Genomic DNA, 23859 nt, shown 5'->3' with positions numbered 1-23859 from the left:
TCAGAAGCCGATGGGCATCCTATATAGAATCGGGCCTAAGGCCCCCTAAAATAAACCCGATTCTGTAACTGACACTGGTTAGACAATCGGGTTATTGTAGTCAAGGCCACTATACTTACCGCGGCAGGGAGATCACTTGCCATGATACATATAGCGGCCACGTCAACTTACAATGTAGGCAGGCATTTTGCTGGCCTACATTGTAAGCGTCTCCCACTCTACTAAGGAGACGGGTACAGCCACCTAGGTCTGCCTAAGGTGACTTTTGGGGCAAACCAACCACACCCATGGCTAGCCTTAGGTGGGCATGTGGGGCTCCTGGAGGCACCTCCAATGTAGGCGGTCTGCCTGGGGAGCATTTTTTTATTTTTTTTAAATGTGTCCCCCAATTGGCTGGTTAGACAGCTGTAGGATGCCTACAGCTTCCTACAATTGGGACACAGTTTACAGAATCCGGGCCTTAGTATTATGATGGCTTGATTTGTTTCCAGCTATAGCCATAAATTTTCTGGGACTCCATTCAGAGTGCAGAGATTTTACCACTAAATAGTACCTATTACATTTGCTTCTCAAACCTCAGCTTCATTTATCTATCTATATCAGGGGTCTCAAAGTCCCTCCTTGAGGGCCGCAATCCAGTCGGGTTTTCAGGATTTCCCCAATGAATATGCATGAGATCTATGTGCATGCACTGCTTTCAGTGCATATTAATTGGGGAAATCCTGAAAACCCGACTGGATTGCGGCCCTCAAGGAGGGACTTTGAGATCCCTGATCTATATTAATTATCCCAAGAAACATCTGAGCCTTGGGCACACCCACCAGATGTGTTAGACGGTGCCATTTTGCTCACATCCTCACCAGAATAATCCAGAAAAGCCAATGTAATATTTTTTTTAGTCATTGGGGTATTCAGTACCCCTGCTATAAAACCTTATATCCATTCTTCATTAAATTATTTGCTATAAAACACTTAAAACAGCCTCAATACTTTTTTAAAGAATAGACAATATGTAGTATTAAAGGATGGATCTTATTTATCATATTGGATTCCCCCTTGTAGTATTCCCCAGGGGTCACCTATCTCTCTCTCCTTTACAATCTATACATGAGTTCTCTGGGTCAAATATTTTTGAACGTAGGAGAAAAACATTTTTTCATATGCCGACAATATTTTCTTGCTGGTTCCAGTCTGTACCGAGTTTGAATATACTAGAAAAATGATCTCTAATGAAATTCAAAAAATTAGGGTTTGGGCTTCTTTGGTTTGCTTAGCATTAAATGCTGATAAAAACCAAAATTCTCTGGTGCAGTGTAAAACCTGATCATATCCTTAATTCATTTACAAGTTGGATGGATGGTTAAAAGACTCTTCATTATCCATGGAACCACAAGCACATAAATAGGTTTGTAAAATGTTTTTAAAATATTTGCACTTACTGCATTCTTATTTCTTTCAAGATCATTGCAAAATTATCCCATTATTAATTTTGTTGGTTAGATAATGGAAATGTTTTGAATTTGGGAACTACAGCTAAACTGATTGAAGATCCAGTTACTTCAGAATACAGCTGCAAGAATGATTTTTGGGAAATCAAAGTTTGATTCAGAAAAATGTTAAAAACTTTAGCTCTTTGAAACCTGCCATTAAAAATTGTCTATTGAGGTTAGTTGTTATGACTATATTCTTTTTGTACTCTGTCTTGAACCTATACTTGTGATTTGGTGGCCAATAAGTTCTACATAACACTTATTGTACCCCACTGTCTGTTTCTAGTGAACAATGCAGCAATTTCCAATTTTTCCTTATAGTTTTTAATGGCATCATATTGTTCAAGTAACACTCATCCTGCGCTATTCAACCTCTCACCACTTTCTCAAGGGCAACTTCTTTATTAACAACTCTCAGTGCCTTGTAATAAAGGAAATTCTTAATTTGCACTTAAGGGGGAATTCATCAGAGGGCGCTAAGCAAGTTAGTGTGCGCTAAACGCTAAAGACACCCATTATATCCCTATGGGCATCTTTAGGGCGCGCTGTGCTTAGCTCCCTTTGATGAACTATTCCTTTAATGAAAATAATCCTTAGACACTACTCTTTAATCCTCAAAGTTTGTAAGATTCACAACCCTGCCTGAGCTGACCCAGAGTTAACAGGCTCTTTTAGCCCACTCTGTAAATAAAATCCTGTTTCCCCCCCTAAAAAAAGCCTGGTACAAGCTGGATTGGTGTAGTTAAGAAGTACCTCATTATCACTAATAAAAAAAACCTAAGTGCACATGCGCACTCCTACCTGCGTGATCCATGCTCTGTAACTCCATGGCTTTGCATGCACAGTAGAAGGAGTCAGTGGTTGTTTCTTCTGCGCATGCGGAGGCACCTTGAAGCAGGGATGCACGGAGGCGACTCCCCCGCTCCTGTCCTCACTCTGTCTAACAGCGGTGTCAAACTCGCAGTGCCCCAGGTAGTGTTCCGCGGCCCACGGTCTGGCCGATCCCTTATCCTCACCAAAGTTATTTTTAAGTTCAAAGCCGCTGCCGCTCCTCTCATGAGCCGCACCTGCATCGGAAGCCTCTCTGACGTCGCGTCAGAGAGAAGGCTTCCGACGCAGGCACGAATCGTTAGAGGAACCGCCGCGGCAGCTTTAAACTCAAAAATAACTTTGGCAAGGGTAAGGGAGCTGGCCAGAAATGCTGCTGCATAGGGAAGGAAGGAGACGTACATAGATGGATCAGAAACTGGTTGGCGGGTAGGAGTGAAGGGCCTCTACTCGGACTGGAGGAGGGTCACGAGTGGTACCGCAGGGCTCGGTGCTCGGGCCGCTGCTATTTAATATATTCATAAATGATCTAGAAACAGGGAGGAAGTGTGAGATAATAAAATTTGTGGACGACACCAAACTATTTAGTGGAGCTCAGACTAAAGAGGACTGTGAAGAATTGCAAAGAGATTTGAACAAACTAGGGGAATGGGTGACGAGATGGCAGATGAAGTTCAACGTTGAGAAATGTAAAGTATTACATGTGGGAAACAGAAACCCGAGGTACAACTATACGATGGAAGGGATGTTATTAAATGAGAGTACCCAAGAAAGGGACTTGGGGGTAATGGTGGACATGACAATGAAGCCGACGGCACAGTGCCCAGCAGCCGCTAAGAAGGCAAACAGAATGCTAGGCATAATCAAGAAGGGTATTACAACCAGAATGAAAGAAGTTATCCTGCCATTGTATCGGGCAATGGTGCGTCCGCATCTGGAGTACTGCGTCCAATATTGGTCACCGTACCTTAACAAGGACATGGCGTTACTCGAGAGGGTTCAGAGGAGAACGACGCGTCTGATAAAGGGGATGGAAAACCTTTCATACGTTGAGATTTGAGAAACTGGGTCTCTTTTCTCTGGAGAAGAGGAGACTTAGAGGGGATATGATAGACACTTGCAAGATCTTGAAGGGCATAGAGAGAGTAGAGAGAAAGAAAGACACAGACATATTCTAGCACCCATTAATGTAACGGGCTTAAACAGTAGTCCATTAATAAATCTTAAGTTTAGGGCATTCCATATCTCAGATGTTGTCCCAAGTGTATGGGCTAACATCATGCAACTCCAGATTCACCACTTTATATGATAAGTATGGAATTGCCCAAAGTGACAAATCCCAATAGGGGGGCAGGAAAAAGAAGGGCTGCAAGTAAAAATTAAAACCGTGGAGGTCCACAGAAACTGGGAGCCCCTGTTCTATGAGCACTAAATATGGATCATTAGTGTGTTATGAACTTTCTCTGTGCTCTCTCAAACTGCTCTAATACGTGTATTAAACACCGAGAGTTTTTAAGGCTTGGGAGTGACTGATTAAAACCTTACCACATACATACACATTTGCAGGAATTCGGTTCCGTATGTATGGTTCATGGATTTCATAAAGAAGAATTTACTTCCCAAGCATTCTTTCCCAAGACCTCAAAAGAATGATGAAAATGCACTTTATTTTTAGTTGAAGAATTTCCTATTTCATACCATAGGCAAAAAAAATATTGAAACACCATTTTTCTTTTGATTGGTTGCAGGGGAGTATAAGTGAGCGGAATATCCCTTTAGTTGAAATTTCGTGGCGGCAGCGGGTGGGAGGTGGGTTTCTTGTAGGAAAATTATATCTGGATGTTTGTTAAACACATAATTAGATATCTTTTTTCTTTTAATGGGATGATTCAGGCCATTCACATTAAAGGAAAAGACATGTAGGTCAGCCATAATATATGAAATGCAGTGGTGAAATATGAGGTATATCCCCTTTATCAAAAAAAAATAACTGATATATTTGTAAGGTTAGGTAGACACTCCTGTCTAAGAAGAAAAATAGAAAGAGCATTAAAATAAGAAAGAAGAAGTCAGTAATGTCAGCGTAATATATGGTCAGAAAAGAAATAAACCATATTATCATGCATATCTTAAAATATTTTAAGGGTGCTCTTATGAGCACAGAAGAATAACACATGTGAAGTAACTAACAGAGTTCACACCTAATCAGTGATATAAAATGTGAGATTAGTGTGCTTAACTTAGCAGACTATAAAAATTATGTATTTCATTACATAGAACATTGAGATAAGAGCTTATTGGCACAGTCTAAAATATCAAAATTGGAATTGATTTGATCAAACAAGGACCTGCACGGCTGATGTCAAGTAGAATTAGATCGTTGGGGTATTATTGATCATAGTCTCAGGCATTGAGTTTATAAATAGTTGTGCGGCTACTTTGTCTGTGAATGTATGTGGTTTCCCATCTCTCCATATGCGTAGAGACGCCGGGTACATAAGTGCAAACTTCACTCCTCGACGATGAAGCGTGGAACATAGCGGCACCATCGCCTTGCGAAGGGTGGATACATGTAAGGAGTAGTCGTTAAATAATAGTAGTTTTTGACCTTCGTATTCAAGACGACCATATTTACGATAGGCTTGCATGATGAGTTCTTTGTCTTTCCAGTTAATATATCTAGCGATTACTGCTCGTGAGCGGTTGTTATTCTCCATGCGTTGGCCCAAGCGGTGTGCCCGCTTGCATAGAAAACCAGTCTCAGGGGTCACCAGACCAAGTTGTTTTGGGAGCCAAATCTGAAAAAAACAGTAGAGATCTTGATCAGCACGGAGATCAGGTAGTCCTACAACTCGTAGGTTATTGCGGCGTTGACGGTTCTCTTGGTCATCCAAACGTATTGTCAATGTTGCCACTTGATTTTGCAAGGCAATCACTTTTTCGCGATGTTGCATCTTCATTTTCAGACACCCTTTGTTCCACTGCTACAATATGCCCAGCATGTGCTTCAAAACGATCGTTAATACAGTCTACAGCCAATTGTAATTTAAGAAGTTTATCTTCCAGGGCTGCGGTAACCATTTTCGAAATTTCTTGGGCCCAATCACCCCATTGTGCCGAGGTTATAGTTGGAGTTGGTGACGTCGCCATTTTAAGTATTGAGCAGGATGATTTATGTTTAGGCGTTTTCGCCGATCTTATCGGCATTCCTATCTGATGCGCACTTTTAAGCGGCAACACATATACAAGAAAGCTCTTTAGGTGGGATAACGGTTGTCTGGATCGCCCGTCTGAATGGAGTTGAGTGTTCCGGCAGCAAAAATTTAACAGACTATGTAAAAAAAAAAAAATTAAATATAAAAGCACAGTTTTATTTGAATTAGGCGTGTACAGGAGGAGCCGTTACGCCATCCATGTGTTCTCCGTGGCGATCATGCCACGCCCCCTTGACTTCGGCAGTTCCTGGGTTGGCTATGGATAGCGGAGTTTAGGTGAAAAGCAGGAGCAGGGCTAACTCCTGTTCGAGTGATGTCGGGCGGAGGAGGGAGGGACAGGATGGAGGAGGCTTCCTCCTTCCTCTGCCTTGAAGTCGCCGAAGAGAAACAGAAAAAAAAAACAAAAAAAATATTTTTTTTCTTTCTCTTTTTTCCTTCCCTCCTTCCTCCTCGGCGGCCCGCAGTGGGCTGAAAAAAAGCTGGGTCAGGCTGGAAGATTGGTCTTTAGTAGCACTCGGATGGGCTGGGGAGAGCAAGGCTCCCAAATGAGCAGTGCAGGGCAGATCTCTCCTGCTCGAGGGGCGGAGGAAGGAGGGACTGTAAGAGGGCTTAAGAAGGCAGTAACGGCAGACCGGTGCCGAAGTGGCTGTTGGGGGCGGGGCAAACCGCCGATCTCAGGCTCCTCCGGTGCAGTGAAGGGGGACGACTCGATCTCCCTTCCCCTTCACTATGCTGGATCTTGAAGAGAGGTCCTGTATGCAAAGCCCTTAAGAGGGCTGTAACGGCAGACCGGTGCCGAAGTGGCTGTTGGGGGGCAGGGCAAACCGCCGATCTCAGGCTCCTCCGGTGCAGTGAAGGGGGACGACTCGATCTCCCTTCCCCTTCACTGTGCTGGATCTTGAAGAGAGGTCCTGTATGCAAAGCCCTTAAGAGGGCTGTAACGGCAGACCGGTGCCGAAGTGGTTGTTGGGGGCGGGGCAAACCGCCGATCTCAGGCTCCTCCGGTGCAGTGAAGGGGGACGACTCGATCTCCCTTCCCCTTCATTGTGCTGGATCTTGAAGAGAGGTCCTGTATGCAAAGCCCTTAAGAGGGCTGTAACGGCAGACCGGTGCCGAAGTGAATGTTGGGGGGCGGGGCAAACCGCCGATCTCAGGCTCCTCCGGTGCAGTGAAGGGGGACGACTCGATCTCCCTTCCCCTTCACTGTGCTGGATCTTGAAGAGAGGTCCTGTATGCAAAGCCCTTAAGAGGGCTGTAACGGCAGACCGGTGCCGAAGTGGTTGTTGGGGGCGGGGCAAACCGCCGATCTCAGGCTCCTCCGGTGCAGTGAAGGGGGACGACTTGGTGTTTCAATATTTCTTAAAGATAAACTATCTCCCACTATTCATTCAATTAAAACAGACACGGAGGGAAGATGGTGTCTGGTACATGCTGCGCTGCACTCAGTGGATTTCGTTCTTCTAAATATATATGGCCCGGTTAAAGATCACCCGGATTTTTTTAGAGATATTCAGCTTGCGCTAATTGAATTCAGTTCTTGTTCTCTAATATTGGGAGGAGACTTTAATCAAATCCAAGACTTATATATTGATAGATCTTCTTCTTGTAAACCCTCCAAATCCAAGTCATTCACAGCTCTTCAGGCTCTAAATGATGCCTTCTCCCTCGTGGACCCTTGGCGATTACTTCACCCAAAAGGTAGAGAATACTCACATTTTTCACCACCTCATAATTCCTACTCGAGAATTGATTTCTTTCTCATATCCTCTTCTTTCATTCAGGATCTTACAAATGCTATTATACATCCAATCTCTCTTACGGACCATGCTGCCATTTCTTTATATATTTCTATCTCGGCTCCGCGTAAAGAATCTCCTTCTTGGCGCTTAAACAACGCCCTACTCTTAGATGAAGAAACTGTTGAAAAAATCAACTCGTTCACAGTGGAATTTTTTGAAAATAACTCTAAAGATCCTGAAATTTGTCCTTCCATAGTCTGGGAAGCTTACAAAGCAACCCTTAGAGGTGAATTGATAAAAATTGCTTCTTGGAAAAAAAAACAGTCCATGATAAAAGAAAAAGAATTAGAAAACTCTATTAAAACATTAGAACTACAACATATGTCTAATCACTTACAAGACCCAATTATTCTCCAAAATATCCAAAAACTTAAATATGAATATAATACTTTAGTTTCATGCACAGCCAGACGTGATATCTTCATCTCCAATTCTGGCCATTATATGGGAGATAATCTTATGGGTCGCCCATTGGCCAGATACCTTAAAATTAAATCCAAAAGACTACATATCACATCTATCCAAAACCCAGCAGGACAATTAGTCAAAACCAGATCTTTAATTTCTTCTCAATTCGAAAATTTTTATGCTTCATTATACCAATCTGATTTTGCGGCTCCTGATTCAGATATAGACTCCTTTCTTTCCTCCTTATCTCTTCCGACCATATCGGACTCTGTTAAATTGGAATTAGATTCTCCGATAACTATAACAGAAATAGAAGCTGCCATATCTTCTCTACCGACTGGAAAAGCCCCTGGTCCGGACGGTTTTACTAACGAATTTTTTAAACAATTCCGAAACATCTTAGCTCCTCATCTCCTTACATACTATGATTTCCTTCATTCCACTCCAGATAAACAATTTAATTTCACTGAAGCCACCATTGTAGTAATTCCTAAACCTGACAGGGACGCCACCTTGGTTAAAAACTTCCGTCCTATCTCTCTCCTTAATTTAGATTACAAAATAATGGCAAAAATACTGGCACTTAGACTTACCAAAGTGATTCCACATCTTATACATAAAGATCAAACGGGGTTTATTAAACAAAGATATATAGGAGATAACCTGCGCCTCTTTCACCATATTAATGCTCACGCTAAAACATTGACAGACCCAATAATAGGCCTAGCTATAGACGCTGAAAAAGCCTTTGATCGAGTGGAGTGGCCTTTTCTTTTTTGTGTCCTGAAAGGGTATAATTTTGGCTCATTTTTCACGAAATGGATAGAAACATTATATCACAGTCCATCAGCTCGTATTCTAATTAACAATTCTCTATCCAATAAATTTCCCCTTCATAGAGGCACTAGACAGGGCTGTCCTCTCTCACCATTATTGTTCAATTTAGTGTTAGAGCCTCTTCTCTCTGCTATTCGACAAAGCCCCTTAATTAATGGTATTCCCTCCTCTGATCGAGAATTTAAATTAGCAGCCTATGCTGATGATGTCTTAATTTTTCTTAGGAACCCTCAATCTTCTCTTCCTCATCTTATACATATCATCAAACAATACTCTCGCTTTTCCGGATATTCTGTCAATTGGGAGAAATCAGAAATCTTTCCTCTGAACAATAACATTCTTCAATCAGATTTGGCTAAATTTCCATTCACATGGTCAAATGAAGCTGTAAAATACTTGGGGATTCTAATACACAAGGATCCGGTCCTTGCTCAAGATCTTAATATATCTAAAATCAAAAATTTAGTTCTTAACACTACATCTAGATGGTCTCCACTTTATTTGTCTTGGTGGGGTAGGATAGCATCCATCAAAATGACTCTAGCACCTCAAATAAATTACATTCTCTCTATGCTTCCTCTTCTATGCCGTAAATCATTCTTCTATTGGCTAAATAGGAAGCTATCTGAATTCATATGGAACAAGAAAAAACCTCGAATTGCTCTAGCCAAGCTGAAAGCCTCTAAAATTAACGGTGGTCTTAACATCCCGGATTTCTACCATTATTATATAGCTTCATTAACTAAATATGGAGCTTACTGGATTAATGATTCCTTTTATCAAGACCCTCCTACTTGGTTTGAAATGGAATGTTTTCTATGCAAACCTTTACACATCTCCTGCTTACTAACGATATCAATACCCAGACATTTGAGAAAGTATTCTCTGTTAAGTTCAACGCAGCATGCTCTCCATTATTTAGATAATATAGCTGAGATCTCAATTAGTGTTAGCCCACTTATGTCTCTTTGGAATAATCCCAAAATCCAAAACCAAGGCAAATCCCTTTCATGGAAACGGTGGCAGCGGGCAGGTATATGGTTTGCTCATCAACTGTCTACTCTCACTACGTCAATTCCTTTTGATATACTTTGTTCCACATATATGTTGCCCTCTTCTGCTTATTCACAGTGGATCACACTCATTGAAGTGCTGTCTTCTGTGCACATACAATATGACTTCATGTCTTCCAAAAATACTATCTGCCATTGGTCTTTATGGTCTCTAGCAAAAGGAAAAGCTATATCTTTTTTTTTATAATATTCTGAGAGATCATTTCTTCACTTTTTCATACCATTCTATGAAACACTGGGATAATATACTCATCACTCCGCTTTCTGACATTGACTGGGAACTCTTTTGGTCTTCAACAAACCTCCCACTTTTATCTGCTAGAGTTTCACAATCAATGTTCTTTATTATGTGGAACGCAATATGGACCCCATTTCGCATGTGGAAGGCCAAATTAATACAAGACTGTTTGCTGGAATTGTTTGAAAGAGGAGGGAACTCTTGATCACATGTTTTTACATTGTACTTTGGTCCGCTCTTTTTGGACCCAAATTTGGAACACCATACAATCTATCACTAACTGCTCAGAAGAGATTTCTATGGACATTATAATCCTTCGATCTCAACATCCCTGCTTTGCGCAATCAAATTGTCCTCCTAGACTCATTGATACCATGTTGGTAATTGCCCTCATGCACATTCTGAAAAATTGGAAATCATCTTCGCTATTAGATTATACATTTTGGTGGAACTCTTTATGTATGTATCATAGATTTGAATCATATGCATATGAGAATAAAATTACACACCGAATCTCTAAGAATTTGAAAAGCAAAAAATCACCCTGGTCATTCTTAGATTCATATGTACGCTCTGACTTGTAGACACTCCTGTCCCCCTGTCCCCCTTTCCTTTTCTTCACTTTTCCTCTTTCTTTCCTTTTTCCTTAACTTTTATTCTGTTCTATCTCATCTTTTTCTCATACAGTCTTCACAAATAACTCCATTACTCTGAGCTTTTCTTAATACTATGATCCTTTATAGTTTATTCTATATTTATAAACCATATATATATACAAAATGTTATATTATTTTTTATGTATTTGAATTGCTCTCTGTATTTTTCAAAATACTCAATAAAAAATTTATTGAACATACCATAGGCAAAAAATACCACCCATAAACAAACTCATGTTAACTCTTTATTACAAGAAAAATATATTTTATTGAATTGCTTCTGTGCCTATGATCACCCTAATAGTGCAGTGAGAGGAGAAAAGCAGCAATAGGCAATCTTTAGTAGGAAGTCTGCCTTCTTTCAAGATAAGTCAAGAAGGAATGAAGAGATTTTCCGTATTATACACTTAAGTATTTATATGGGACTTCCCCAAAAGCTAAGAATGAAAGAAAAATATGGAGGGGGAAAATCGAGATGAGGTAAATATTAAATGATTTTAAATTTTAGTTTTAGCTTTATTTATCCCCATTCTAAAAGGGCCTGCATCATTTGCTTCATATTTATTTTGTTTTATTAATAGAAGGGCCAAAATGTGCTCATGTGCATCTGCTTCTGAAAATCAAGTCCAATTGTAGTCTATAAAGCAAAACGATCAAACCTTAAAATGATAAATGACAGTTCATTCTGATGGTTTGCCAAATAAACCATGTTTGACTATTGCATTTGGCCTCCATTCCTTGAATCAGTCAATGCTCACAAATCTTTTGGGTAAAGTTAACACCAGGTGCAACCAGCCAATTTGTGTGATATTGAATGCAGTCTAAAAATCGTTGCACCTTGCATCACAAAAAGCAGCTGTACTAGACTAGTTAATAGTAGGGAAGAACTAGAAATGAACATGAGGCAGATAAGACCAGAAGCTGTTAATGAATTTCTACGATTCTCTGCTTTCCACATATTGCTCTGAGAAAATCACCAACTGCTATAAAACTGGGACAGTGGAACATGATTAAAAAAAAAAAAAAGAAAGCAGACTGCCCAAAAGGCTAATGGGAGAAAGAAAAAGCAATGTTACTTACCGTAACAGTTGTTATCCAGGGACAGCAGGCAGCTATTCTCACTAATGGGTGATGTCATCCGACAGATCCCCGATACGGACGTCTCACAATCATATTTTGCTTGAAGAAACTCAGAAGTTTCGAGATGCCCGCACCGCGCATGCGCCAGTGCCTTCCTGCCCGATGGTCCGGGCGTGTCTCCTCAGTTCAGGTAGCTAGCAGAGAAGCCAATCCAGGGGAGGTGGGTGGGACGTGAGAATAGCTGCCTGCTGTCCCTGGATAACAACTGTTACGGTAAGTAACATTGCTTTATCCCAGGACAAGCAGGCAGGTATTCTCACTAGTGGGTGACCTCCAAGCTAACCTCAATGGGATGGTGGGAGAGTTGGCAACTTAGGAGAATAAATTTTGTAACACTGTTTGGCCAAACTGTCCATCCCGTCTGGAGAAAGTATCCAGACAATAATGAGGTGAAAGTATGAACCTAGGACCAAGTGGAAGCCTTACAAATCTCCTCAATCGGTGTCGTTCTGAGGAAGGCTACAGAGGCTGCCATTGCTCTGACCTTATGGGCTGTGACCCTGTAGGGAAGGGGTAATCCAGCCTGGGCATAGCAGAAAGAGATACAAGCCGCCATCCAGTTGGAGATGGTGCGCTTCGATACAGGTCGTCCCAACTTGTTTGGATCAAAGGAGACGAAAAGTAGAGGAACAGTTCTGTGTGGTTTGGTGCGATCCAAGTAGAACGCCAAAGCACGTTTACAGTCTAGAGTGTAAAGAGCTGATTCTCCAGGATGAGAATGAGGCTTTGGAAAAAACACTGGAAGTACAATTGATTGGTTGAGATGAAATTCAGAGACCACTTTAGGCAGGAATTTCGGATGAGTGCGGAGGACCACCTTGTCATGATGAAATACTGTGAAAGGTGGATCCGCCACCAAGGCCTGAAACTCACTGACTCTGCGGGCAAAAGTGAGGACAACCAGAAAAACCACTTTCCAAGTGAGAAACTTCAGCGGAGCCTTGTTGAGAGGCTCAAAAGGAGGTTTCATAAGTTGAGAAAGGACCACATTAAGATCCCAAACCACTGGAGGAGGTTTGAGAAGAGGATTGACATGGAAAAGTCCTTTCATAAATCTGGAAACCACAGAATGAGCAGAGAGAGGTTTCCCTTGTAGAGGCTGATGGAAAGCCGCAATAGCACGCAGGTGGACCCGTATAGATGTAGACTTGAGGCCAGACTGAGACAGGTGTAGAAGATAGTCCAATACAGAAGAGAGGGAGGCTCGCTGAGGCTCCTTAGAATTAGACACACACCAGGAAGAAAATCTAGTCCATTTTTTGGAGTAGCATTGTCGAGTAGCAGGCTTCCGGGAAGCCTCCAATACATCCCTCACCGCCTGGGAAAACTGGTGAGGAGTTACGTTGAGAGGAACCAAGCTGTCAGGTGGAGAGACTGCAGGTTGGGATGAAGTAGAGATCCGTGATGCTGAGTAAGCAGTGAAGGAAACACTGGAAGAAGGAACAGCTCCCTGCTGCTGAATTGAAGTAGAAGGGAGTACCAAGGTTGTCTGGGCCACCGGGGAGCTATCAGAATCATGGTGGCATGGTCGGACTTCAGCTTGACCAGAGTCTTTTGAATGAGAGGAAAAGGGGGAAACGCGTACAGAAAGCGATTTCCCCAATCCAGCAAAAAGGCATCTGCCTCGAGACGATGAGGAGTGTAGATCCTGGAGCAAAACTGAGGCAGTTTGAAGTTGTGGGGAGCAGCAAAGAGGTCTATCTGAGGCGTCCCCCACTGTGCAAAGATCTGATGAAGGGGGCTGGAATGGAGTGACCATTCGTGAGGCTGGAGGAGACGACTTAAGTTGTCTGCCAAGACATTGTCCTTCCCCTGAATGTAGACAGCTTTGAGGAAGGCATTGTGGCAAACCGCCCAATCCCAGACTCTGAGAGCTTCCTGGCAGAGGGAGGCCGAGCCCGTGCTCCCCTGCTTGTTGGCATAATACATGGCGACCTGATTGTCTGTGCGAATGAGGACCACCATGTCGTGAAGCAGATGTTGAAAAGCTTGAAGAGCATTGAAGATGGCTCTGAGCTCCAGAAGATTGATTTGATGGAGTCGGTCTGCACTGTTCCAGAATCCCTGAGTGCAAAGACCATCCAGATGAGCTCCCCACGCATAGGTCGAGGAATCGGTTGTGAGCACCTTCTGGTGGGGGGTGGGGAGGAGTGTGAAAGAGCAAACCTCTGGATAGATTCGAAGAGGTCATCCACCAAAGCAGAGACTGCTGAAGAGGAGTGACTATGATGTGTCGAGTCAACGGGTCTGACACCTGAGTCCATTGAGAAGCCAGGGTCCACTGAGGAATCCTGAGATGTAGTCTGGCAAAAGGCGTCACATGAACTGTAGAGGCCATGTGGCCCAGGAGAACCATCATGTGTCTCGCTGAGATGGACTGGCGAGAAGACACCGACTGGCAGAGATGAAGACGAGCATCCAGGCGCTGAGGAGGAAGGAATGCTCTGAGTCGAATGGTATCCAGGACCGCCCCGATGAAGGGGAGAGACTGGGTAGGCTGTAGATAAGATTTGGGAAAGTTGATCTCGAAGCCCAAACTCTGTAGGAAGCAAATAATGGTCAGGGTCGCCGAGATGACCTCTGGAGCCGAGGGGGCCTTGATGAGCCAGTCGTCGAGGTAGGGAAATACCTGAAGACCCCTGTTCCGGAGTGCAGCGGCCACTACCACCAGACACTTCGTGAAGACTCTGGGAGACGAGGAAAGGCCGAACGGAAGCACTCGGTACTGCAGATGTAGATGTCCCACCCAAAATCTGAGGAACTTGCGAGAGGCCGGATGAATGGGAATGTGAGTGTAGGCCTCCTTGAGATCCAAAGAGCATAACCAGTCGTTCTGCTCGAGGAGGGGGTAGAGAGAAGCAAGGGTCAGCATGCGAAATCTCTCCTTGACCAGAAATTTGTTGAGGACCCTGAGGTCCAGAATAGGCCACAGGTCGCCCGTCTTCTTTGGAACAAGGAAGTACCGGGAGTAAAACCCTCGGTTGTGTTGGTCCACAGGGACCGGCTCGACGACCCGGTGCCAGAGCAAAGCCTGAGCTTCCTGAAGAAGAAGGGCGGTCTGGGTCAAGTTTGAAGGATACTCTCTTGGAGGGTGGTCCGGAGGGACCCGATGGAATTGGAGAGAGTATCCCTCTCTGACGATGGTAAGGACCCAGAGGTCGGTGGTGATAGCCTCCCAGCGATGATAAAAATGATGTAGGCGACCCCCAATGGGAAAAACAGGAGGAGGCAGAACGAGGTTTGTTATGCTCCCTAAGAGAGAGTCAAAAAGGCTGAGGAGTCTCGGGGACAGTAGAAGGCTGAAGTTTTTGTTGAGCCTTCTGAGGAGGCTGTCTCTTCGCTGGTTGTCTCGCAGCCGGAGCTTGCCTCGGAGTATAACGCCGCTGATAGATCAAGGGCGGTCTAGCAGGTCGAGACTGTTGAGGCTTAGGCTTGGGCCGAAGAATGGACTGAAAAGATTTTTCATGGTCAGACAGTTTCTTCGTCACGGTCTCGATGGACTCATCAAACAAATCCGCCCCTGCACAAGGAACGTTGGCAAGTCTGTCCTGGAGATTCGGGTCCATGTCAATGGTTCGAAGCCATGTCAATCGACGCATAGCCACGGAACAGGCGGCAGCCCGTGCCAAAAGCTCGAATGCATCGTAAGAGGATTACATCAACTGGAGACGCAGCTGGGACAGCGAGGCAACTACTTCCTCGAATTCGAAGCGAGCCTGAGACTCAATGTAAGGTGTGAACTTCCGAAGCACAGGCAGGAAGAACTCCAAATAAGTTGCAAAATGAAAAGTATAATTGAGAACTCTGGAAGCCATCATCGAGTTCTGGTATATTCTCCTCCCAAACTTATCCATTGTCCTGCCCTCGCGACCCGGAGGCACTGAGGCGTACACCTGGGACGGATGAAACCGCTTGAGGGAGGATTCGACCAGCAGGGATTGGTGAGAGAGTTGAGCGCCCTCAAACCCCTTGTGATGAACCGTGCGGTACCGGGCATCCAACTTGCCAGGGACCGCAGGAATAGAGAATGGTGTTTCAAAACATCTCATGAACGTTTGGTCGAGAAGTTTGTGCAGAGGCAGACGAAGAGACTCCGCAGGAGGATTAGGCAAATGCATGGTGTCGAGGTATTCCTTGGAGTACCGAGAACCGGAGTCCAGGGTAATGTCCAGGTCATCCGCCATCTGCCTGAGGAAAGAGGAGAAAGACAATTGATCTGCCAGCACAGGCCTACGAGAAGGACTTGACGAAGTCGAGGCCTCGGGATCCACAGAGACCTGGGATCGACAGGGTGAATAAGAGACACACGGCTCCTCGAACTCCGGCCCCTGCGGAGGAGACATGTCCGACGAAGAATATCCCATTCGCGGCAGCTTTTTCTGCGGTGATACTGTAGAGTGGCGCGAGGAGTGCCGTGAGGAATGTCTGGACCGATGCCCCTCTCGGTGTCTGGAGGGGGATCTAGAGTGACGATGCTTAGAATGGTCCCCAGACGCCTCTAACGAGTAGATGGGACTCGAGGCCGTACAGCGCAGAGGCGGAAGATTCGACCCCTCTCGAGATGCAGTCCAGGCTTGGTAAGGAGTGCGGAAGAACTCTTCCTGTGATTTGTGGTGCCCAGGGCTTCGATTACCCGAAGAGGGATTCCACACCTCTTCGTCCGGAGGCGTTATGGGCTCTAAAGGGGGCATGTCACTAAAGGAGGCGGACCGGCCGCCAATCGCCGCTCCTCCTCGCCAAGCAGCGAGAGCGACCGGCGAGGAGGAGGAGGAGGGGGCGGTCCGCCCCCCGGAATCGGAACCGGGAGGTCACCCTGGATCGTTGCAATCAGCTTGGGTCTCATGGTTGTCATGAGCTCGACAAACTGAGCCTCCAAAAGGGACCGCAACGAAGCCGACAAGGAGGGATCCGCACCAAAAGGGGGGCCTCCTGCACGGTCTTCGCGCTCCTTCGTGGTCAAGTGCTTTTGCTTGGAAGCCTTCGGCACTTTGAGAACCACGGGTGGAATGGGAGGAGGCGGTACCTGGTCTGAGGAGACGGAGGAAGGCACCGGCGCCAAAGGCGGGGTTGAAACTGGGACTAACAAAGCCGGCTTCAGCAGACCCAGTGTAGCAGGAGTGGTGGAGGGCTTCGTAGATGCAGGCGAAGCGCCAGCCGAAGTCGAAGCTGAAGGTTCCTTCGCAGCTTCCATCTTGAACATCGACTCCCACAAAAAACAGCGACGCTTAAACGCCCGCGCTGTGAGAGTGGAACAAGGCTGGCACGATTTCGGGAAATGTTCCGGACCAAGACACTGCAGGCAGCGTCGATGCGGGTCCATCAGCGAAATCGCGCTGGCACTTGCTACACTTTTTAAAACCGGTAATTGGCCGGGACATAGGCCGAAAAAGCTCCGCCGCAAGATCGAAGGAGCGGGGCCTGAGCCATGCGGCCGACCCGATCGAATCGCTGGAAGAAAATTTTTTTTTTTTTTTTTAAAAGAAACCAAAGAAATAAAACACACGATAAAGAGTAAAACAAACTCAAAACCGCGGCAATAGAAAGCAAAATAACGGGAATTCAGTCAGCGCAGAATTGAAGTAAAACTTCTCAGCTCCGCGGAAAGAAAAGAACTGAGGAGACACGCCCGGACCATCGGGCGGGAAGGCACTGGCACATGCGCGGTGCGGGCATCTCGAAACTTCTGAGTTTCTTCAAGCAAAATATGCTTGTGAGACGTCCGTATTGGGGCTCTGTCGGATGACATCACCCACTAGTGAGAATACCTGCCTGCTTGTCCTGGGATAAAAATATTTACCGACAACATAAAACAGTGTTATCACGGGATCACTACTGTAACTGGCTTCCTAAAATAAATGGATACATTAAAAACTCAATTTACTACGTAATTTTCCCCAAATATACGGAATGTGATAAAAATCTTTTATCTACATTTGCTCATGTACATACTCTTAAAAAAGAAATTACAAATTCTGGAGGAAAAAAAAAAAAGCAATTGCAAACAGTAAATATCATAAAATACACTCACTCTGTACATTTTTCTAAACGGTCAACATCAGGACACAACCAATTCCTAGATATTTACCAAAGACTTCTAAATAATCCTTTTCCATTTTTTTTTATAACTTAAAAAAAAAAGATCTAGACTTTTGGTACAGTCCATCACCAGCAATAAAGAGTTCTGGACTGCTTCAAAACATACAGTTCGTGCATTTTACAGTTTTGCTTCCATAGTCGATGCACTCTGGTCCAATACACTCGCAGCATGCATTGTGAAACCATCGATACTTTGAGGCTCCCATGGACTCGCAAGAAACTTTGCACTGATGGATCGACATGCAGTCATCAAAATAGACCACAGTACACATGTGCTCTGAAGAGAAAAGAAAGAAAACACTTTTTAATGGGTTAAAAGTATCTACTATAATAAAACGATAAGCGCGCATGCGCACTCTTACCTGCGTGTTCCCTGATCCCTGATCTGTATGTCCATGGCAGGTAAGAGTACGCATGCGCGCTTAGGGTTCTATTCTAACGACCGGCGGCAGGTAACACACCGCGACCCCCCCCCAGCACCGACCCTACCCGGCACTCCCGAAACCCCCGTTGACCCTCCCAGCCGAACCTCCTACCGCGAGACAAACACAAACCTCCCGGCTCCAGCAGCATCCGAGACACAGTAAACACGCTGCTTCGCGTCCTTCTACTGGCCTGACTGCCTCTGCCACGTCCCTGATGACATCATCAGAGACACGGCAGAAGAAATTAGGGCAGTAGAAGGCCGCGAAGCACTGTGTTTACTGTGCCTCAGATGCTGTTGGAGCTGGAAGGTTTGTCGGCCGTCTGGTGGTGGGAGGGTCGGCGCCGGGGGGGGGGAGTTAAATGGAAACATGCTGCTCAGGGGGATGGGAGGCAGGCTGGCATTGGGGGTGGGGAGTTAAATGGAAACATGCTGCTCAGGGGGATGTGAGGCAGGCAGGCTGGCATGGGGGGGGAGTTAGATGGAATGCTGCTCAGGGGGATGGGAGGCAGGCTGGCATCAGGGGTGGGGGCGTTAAATGGAAACATGCTGCTCAGGGGGATGTGAGGCAGACAGGCTGGCATTGGGGGGGGGCGTTAAATGGAAACGCTGCTCAGGGGGATGTGAGGCAGGCAGGCTGGCATCGGGGGGGGGGGGGGTTAAATGGAAACATGCTGCTCAGGGGGATGGGAGGCAGGCAGCCATCAGGGGGGTGGGGATGGGACAAAGTCTGGAAGATAATGATGGGGACACGGGAAGGAGGCACTGGGGGCATTATGGACACGGGAAGGAGGCACTGGGGGCATTATGGACACGGGAAGGAGGCACTGGGGGCATTATGGACACGGGAAGGAGGCACTGGGGGCATTATGGACACGGGAAGGAGGCACTGGGGGCACTAAGGACATGGGAAGGAGGCACTGGGGCATTATGGACACAGGAAGGAGGAACTGGGGGCACTAAGGACGTAGGAAGGGGTACTAAGGACATGGGAAGGAGGCACTAGGGGCACTAAGGACATAGGAAGGGGCACTAAGGACATGGGAAGGAGGCACTAGGGGCACTAAGGACATAGGAAGGGGCACTAAGGACATAGGCAGGAGGCACTGAGGGCACTAAGGACATAGGGAGAGACACAGACAGAAAAAATGACAGACAGGCAGCGTCCAAGGAGAGAGACAAAGAAAAAAAAAAGACAGACAGACATCTACTCTAGCACCCGTTAATGTAACGGGCTTAAACACTAGTGAGTAGATAATTTGAAAGAAAAAAAATGTGCAAATTTAATATTCATATCTGTCAAGAGTTGCAGGTTGACATTCACAGTACACAAGAGTCATTGTTGAAAGATCTCACTAGCAGATTCTTTTAATTTTTCTTTTTAATTTGTAAGTGCTACTACTCCCCCTTTTGTGCCATCTCTTTCCTTCAAGATTGTATCCTGATATAGCTGTATTCCAGTCATGGCAATTTAATTGCAGCAGACCTTATTCTACTTTTTTCTTTTTAGTCAGGGTTTTTTTTTTTTGTTTTTTTTGGGGGGGGGTTGAGTTCTATTTAATTTTATTGCCTCCTGGTTTTCTTTCTTTATTCTCATTTTTGTTGCTTCTGGTGTTTGCTTGTTCCAGCTCAGGACCTGTGTGTTGGTCTGAATCCATGAGGAGAGAGATTTATGGCTTGCCATGCTGGGATGATGCTAGCTGAGGGAGCTGCACTGAAGCTGGGGTGATCTAAAGTGGATTTCTTTTGGACAGTGACTCGAACTAAAGTCAAATTTTGTTTTGTATTGTTTGCTTTGCTTTTTATTTTTCGGTTTGGTATGATTTGTTTTAGTTTGTTAACTTTTTAGGGAGTGCACATTCTGTGTTCTATATTATTGGCTAGTTTGTGGGGAAGTTTTTTTTTGCTTTGATGTGTGATTTGAGAAATGTGCTATGTGTATAGCCACTTATGATCTATCTATCTACCTATATATATATATATCATAAGTGGCTATAAACACAGCACATTTCTCAAATCTCACATCAAAGCAAAAAAACCTTCCCCACAAACTAGCCAATAATATAGAACACAGAATGTGCACTCCCTATCTCTAATGAAAAGAGGAGGCTGTTATAGGGGAAAACACCCTCCAGGGATTCAAGACAAAGTTAGACAAGTTCCTGCTGAACCAGAACGTATGCAGGCAAGGCTAGTCTGTTAGGGCAATGGTCTTTGACCTAAGTGCCACCGCAGGAGCGGACTGCTGGGCACGACGGACCACTGGTCTAACCCAGAAGCGGCAATTTTTATGTTATGTTCTTTCCTAATTTATCTGTATTTTACTGAAAACCGCTTAGATGTGTAATATGCTCAAGCGGTAAATCAAATGTTAATAAAACAAACATGGGGAAAGAAGAAGATGCTGTAGGCCAGCTTGGGAAGGGAAGATGGTGCTTCCCCAACACCAGTATGGTATGAAGATCTACTCGGTGACGGGACAAATGCATGCCAGACAAACGCGCTTAATTGTCTGCTCTAATTTGTCGGCGCCCAAGACTGCGCACCACACAAAATCTTTATTTTAAAGGGCTCTGACGGGGGGGGGGGGGGTGGTACTGAATACTGCTCACTCTGCCATGTAGGGAAAAAGTTAAGTTTCCTCTATAATGTGGGGGTTAACAACCCTTTCTCAAATGTCATTTCAATTTTCTTAGTCCAAGTTATCCAGAGGTGTAAATCCACTATGAATAGCTCATAAACTTAATTCCTTTTAGTTACTATCTAAGGGGCCGAGCCTCAGATCCCCGTGTGTTGTATATGTTTCAAAAGCACACTAGAAAGGGAATTAACCTCACTGGCTCAGCCCCTTAGATAATAACTAAAAGGAATTAAGTTTACACCTCTGGATAACTTGGACTAAGAAAATTGAAATGACATTTGAGAAGGATATTTTTTGAAATTAATATATGTTCTTTCTCATCCTGTATATAATTTTGGGATTAACAACCCCCCCAAATCACACCGAACAGCAGCGTGAACAGTATTTAGTAAACTGGGGGTTCCCCCCCATACCCATCCATCAGAGCCCTTTAAAATAAGGTTTTTGTGCGGCGTACCGAAGTCTTGCGCTCAATTGTCTGCTCCAATTTGTCAGCGCGCGTTTGTCCAGCACACTTATGATTATGAACCAACCTACTCAGGTGGAATACCTAGAGAGATCTGAATAAAAACATGGGATTGAAGGGAGCGGGGCCTATTATACTTCTAGATATGGATTGGAGTATCCCAACAATAGAATCACTTGCATTCGCACAGAACCTGGATGCCTTCTAAAGGCTTTCCTCAGCGAAACAGTAATATAGTTCAGTAAAGAGGGTGTGAACTGAACCTGATACTTATGAGTGGAGAAAGCATTTTTTAATGGCTAGAGAGAGACCAACCTAGGAATCCATTATCAACAAGTGTACGATTTAAATTTAAGAGCCATAAGTAGAGAATTCAAAGTCCTCAATTTAAAAAATATCAGCCTTAGTAAAATGGAAAAGCACTTTAAGGAGGCAGTAGCAGGGTGCATATTGGTCAGGGGTGTCAAAGTCCCTCCTCGAGGGCCGCAATCCAGTCGGGTTTTCAGGATTTCCCCAATGAATATGCATGAGATCTATTTGCATGCACTGCTTTCATTGTATGCTAATAGATCTCATGCATATTCATTGGGGATATCCTGAACACCCAACTGGATTGTGACCCTAGAGGAGGGACTTTGACACCCCTGGTATAAATGAAGAACAAAAATGGATTACAGAAATAGCAGTCTCTGTATATAAAATATCAGCTAGAACAGTGTGTATTAGCATGCATACATACTCTGCCCCCATCAAATCTAGAGGGCAGTCAGATCAAGCTAAAGTGCTTCAAATGATGATGGGAAAAAACGAGCAGCACCACAGGAGCTTAAAGGCCACAGTGTCCCAAAGCATCCATATCAGTGATTGTGTCATAGGGACTGGTAAGCCAAGGAGGAAAAAGGACAAAGAGCAAATATGTGACTGGTTGGGGGGGGGGAAGGGAGAGGAGGAGAATATTTGGGACAGGATCACAGGTAGAGAGGTGTTGAGAGGTATTAAGTATTCATGTTATTTTATTTTTTTTTAAATGCACCAGGGAAAGCAGGGGGGGGGGGGGGGGGGAAGAGAGAGAAAGACCTGGAGGGGAGATATGGTTCCCGAAAGTTCTCAAAGGTCTCTTGGTTTGGGGAATCTTCCCTTAACTGTGATTCATTGAAAAAACTGGTTAGTGGTTAGAAAATTGTTCCTTTCGAACTTCCCTGGCTCTCCTCTTCCTGATCTCACACACACATATTCATTTTCCAACATGTACCCTCTACCTCCAGCCATGCTTATCTGGCACTTAGTGATCCAGATGTGTATTTTATTTACTTTGTTGTAAATTCTATTGTGAAACCTAGGACTAGATTATACTATATAACAGGGTTTATCAATCTTGTACGGCTATGACCTGATAATAGCCAAATTAAAGTTGTGCGACACCCCTGCCTCCCCTGAGATGCAAAATTATTCACCTATGGTGAGGCCACCCAGGTCATGTCCCCATGTAGGGTCCTCAGTTTGGGAAGCTCTGCTGTATAGCTTTAATGATTGTTATATATAGGACACTTAGAACTGAAATGCATTACTTACTACTGATTAATTCTTCGAGGGCCCCTAGGCACCCAAGTACGCTGGGCCCCCTGGCCCGTCCCTGCCCCACCCCCATTTATCTGTTTTCTTATTTACTTCTTTATTTCCACTTGTTATTTCTTTTCTTTTCTTTTTTTAATTCAAAACAAACAAAGATTAGCATACCAGTGTGCAGTTTTTCCTTCTATGCAACCCCGAAACATCACAGAACAAACCCCCCCTTCCTTCCCTTCCCACCCCATCTACTTGCCCAGGACTTTAACTCTAAATCCTTTCCATACATATATAAAAGTGTTCAAATGCATTGTAAAGCAGTAATATTATCCGAAACATAAGTCTATATTAATAACCAAGTTTGCAACACCTCTCAACTGCCTCACTCTGTCGTCCAACTGTAACCCATATGTATGTATAAAAATACATACATATGGGTAACTACTCTAGTATGTTCCACTCCATAACAAAACAACAAGGCAAGCGGTCCAAAGAACCCAACGTGGAACAAAAGAAGAGCGGCAGCCAATAAGGAGATTCAAATCAGGTATATTCAAGGTGCTCCCAGGAACCAAGCCTGATGCATTTTGCCAAACAAGGCTGGTCAACGCTAACAGAAAACCATGTCTTTTATACACCCAGGACACAGAACCACCCTCACCCAATATGGAATAAGTAATCACAAACTAAACTCCCTACTCCCTTTTTACAAAAGCACGGAAGAGGTTTTTAGCGCTGGCTGGCAGGCTGAATGTTCAGTTCTGTTCTGACGATCTGTGACCATCGGAGCAGTGCAAAGCATTCAGCATGCTGCCTTGTGTTATAAACTGAAGGAACGGTACAGTTTAGGGGTGAAGAAACAGTGGTGCATATCCCCCAATATGGAACAAAATATAAAGATAGCAGATGTAAATTTGAAAAAAAAGAGAAATCACTTTACAAATTAACAAATAAAAATAAAAAAAAAATGGAAAAGATACCA

At 44.4% G+C, this 23859-nt stretch overlaps 2 protein-coding genes across 6 annotated transcripts in view; both read right to left on the bottom strand.

The window, feature by feature from the left end:
• Positions 1-14846: 14846 nt before the first annotated feature.
• Positions 14847-17276, bottom strand: LOC117353709. The gene is made up of 2 exons (XM_033929933.1): positions 16368-17276; positions 14847-16335 (listed from the first exon to the last, which is right to left on the bottom strand). Exons 1-2 carry the CDS (start codon positions 17002-17004, stop codon positions 15338-15340), a joined length of 1635 nt encoding a protein of 544 aa, XP_033785824.1. The 5' UTR covers positions 17005-17276; the 3' UTR covers positions 14847-15337.
• A 316-nt stretch (positions 17277-17592) lies between these two features.
• TWSG1 (twisted gastrulation BMP signaling modulator 1) overlaps positions 17593-23859 on the bottom strand; it is a 79507-nt gene continuing 73240 nt past the window's right edge. For all 5 annotated transcript variants that reach the window (XM_033929493.1, XM_033929491.1, XM_033929492.1 and 2 more), the window contains exon 5: positions 17593-18057. In XM_033929493.1, the coding sequence (XP_033785384.1) occupies positions 17876-18057 (182 nt within the window). In that variant the 3' untranslated portion in view covers positions 17593-17875. The remainder of the gene's footprint in view (positions 18058-23859) is intronic.

Source organism: Geotrypetes seraphini, chromosome 2 (assembly GCF_902459505.1).
Source record: "Geotrypetes seraphini chromosome 2, aGeoSer1.1, whole genome shotgun sequence".
NCBI lineage: Eukaryota > Metazoa > Chordata > Amphibia > Gymnophiona > Dermophiidae > Geotrypetes > Geotrypetes seraphini.
Note: the sequence above shows the minus strand (reverse complement) of the source record. Positions and strands in the feature narration are given on the sequence as shown.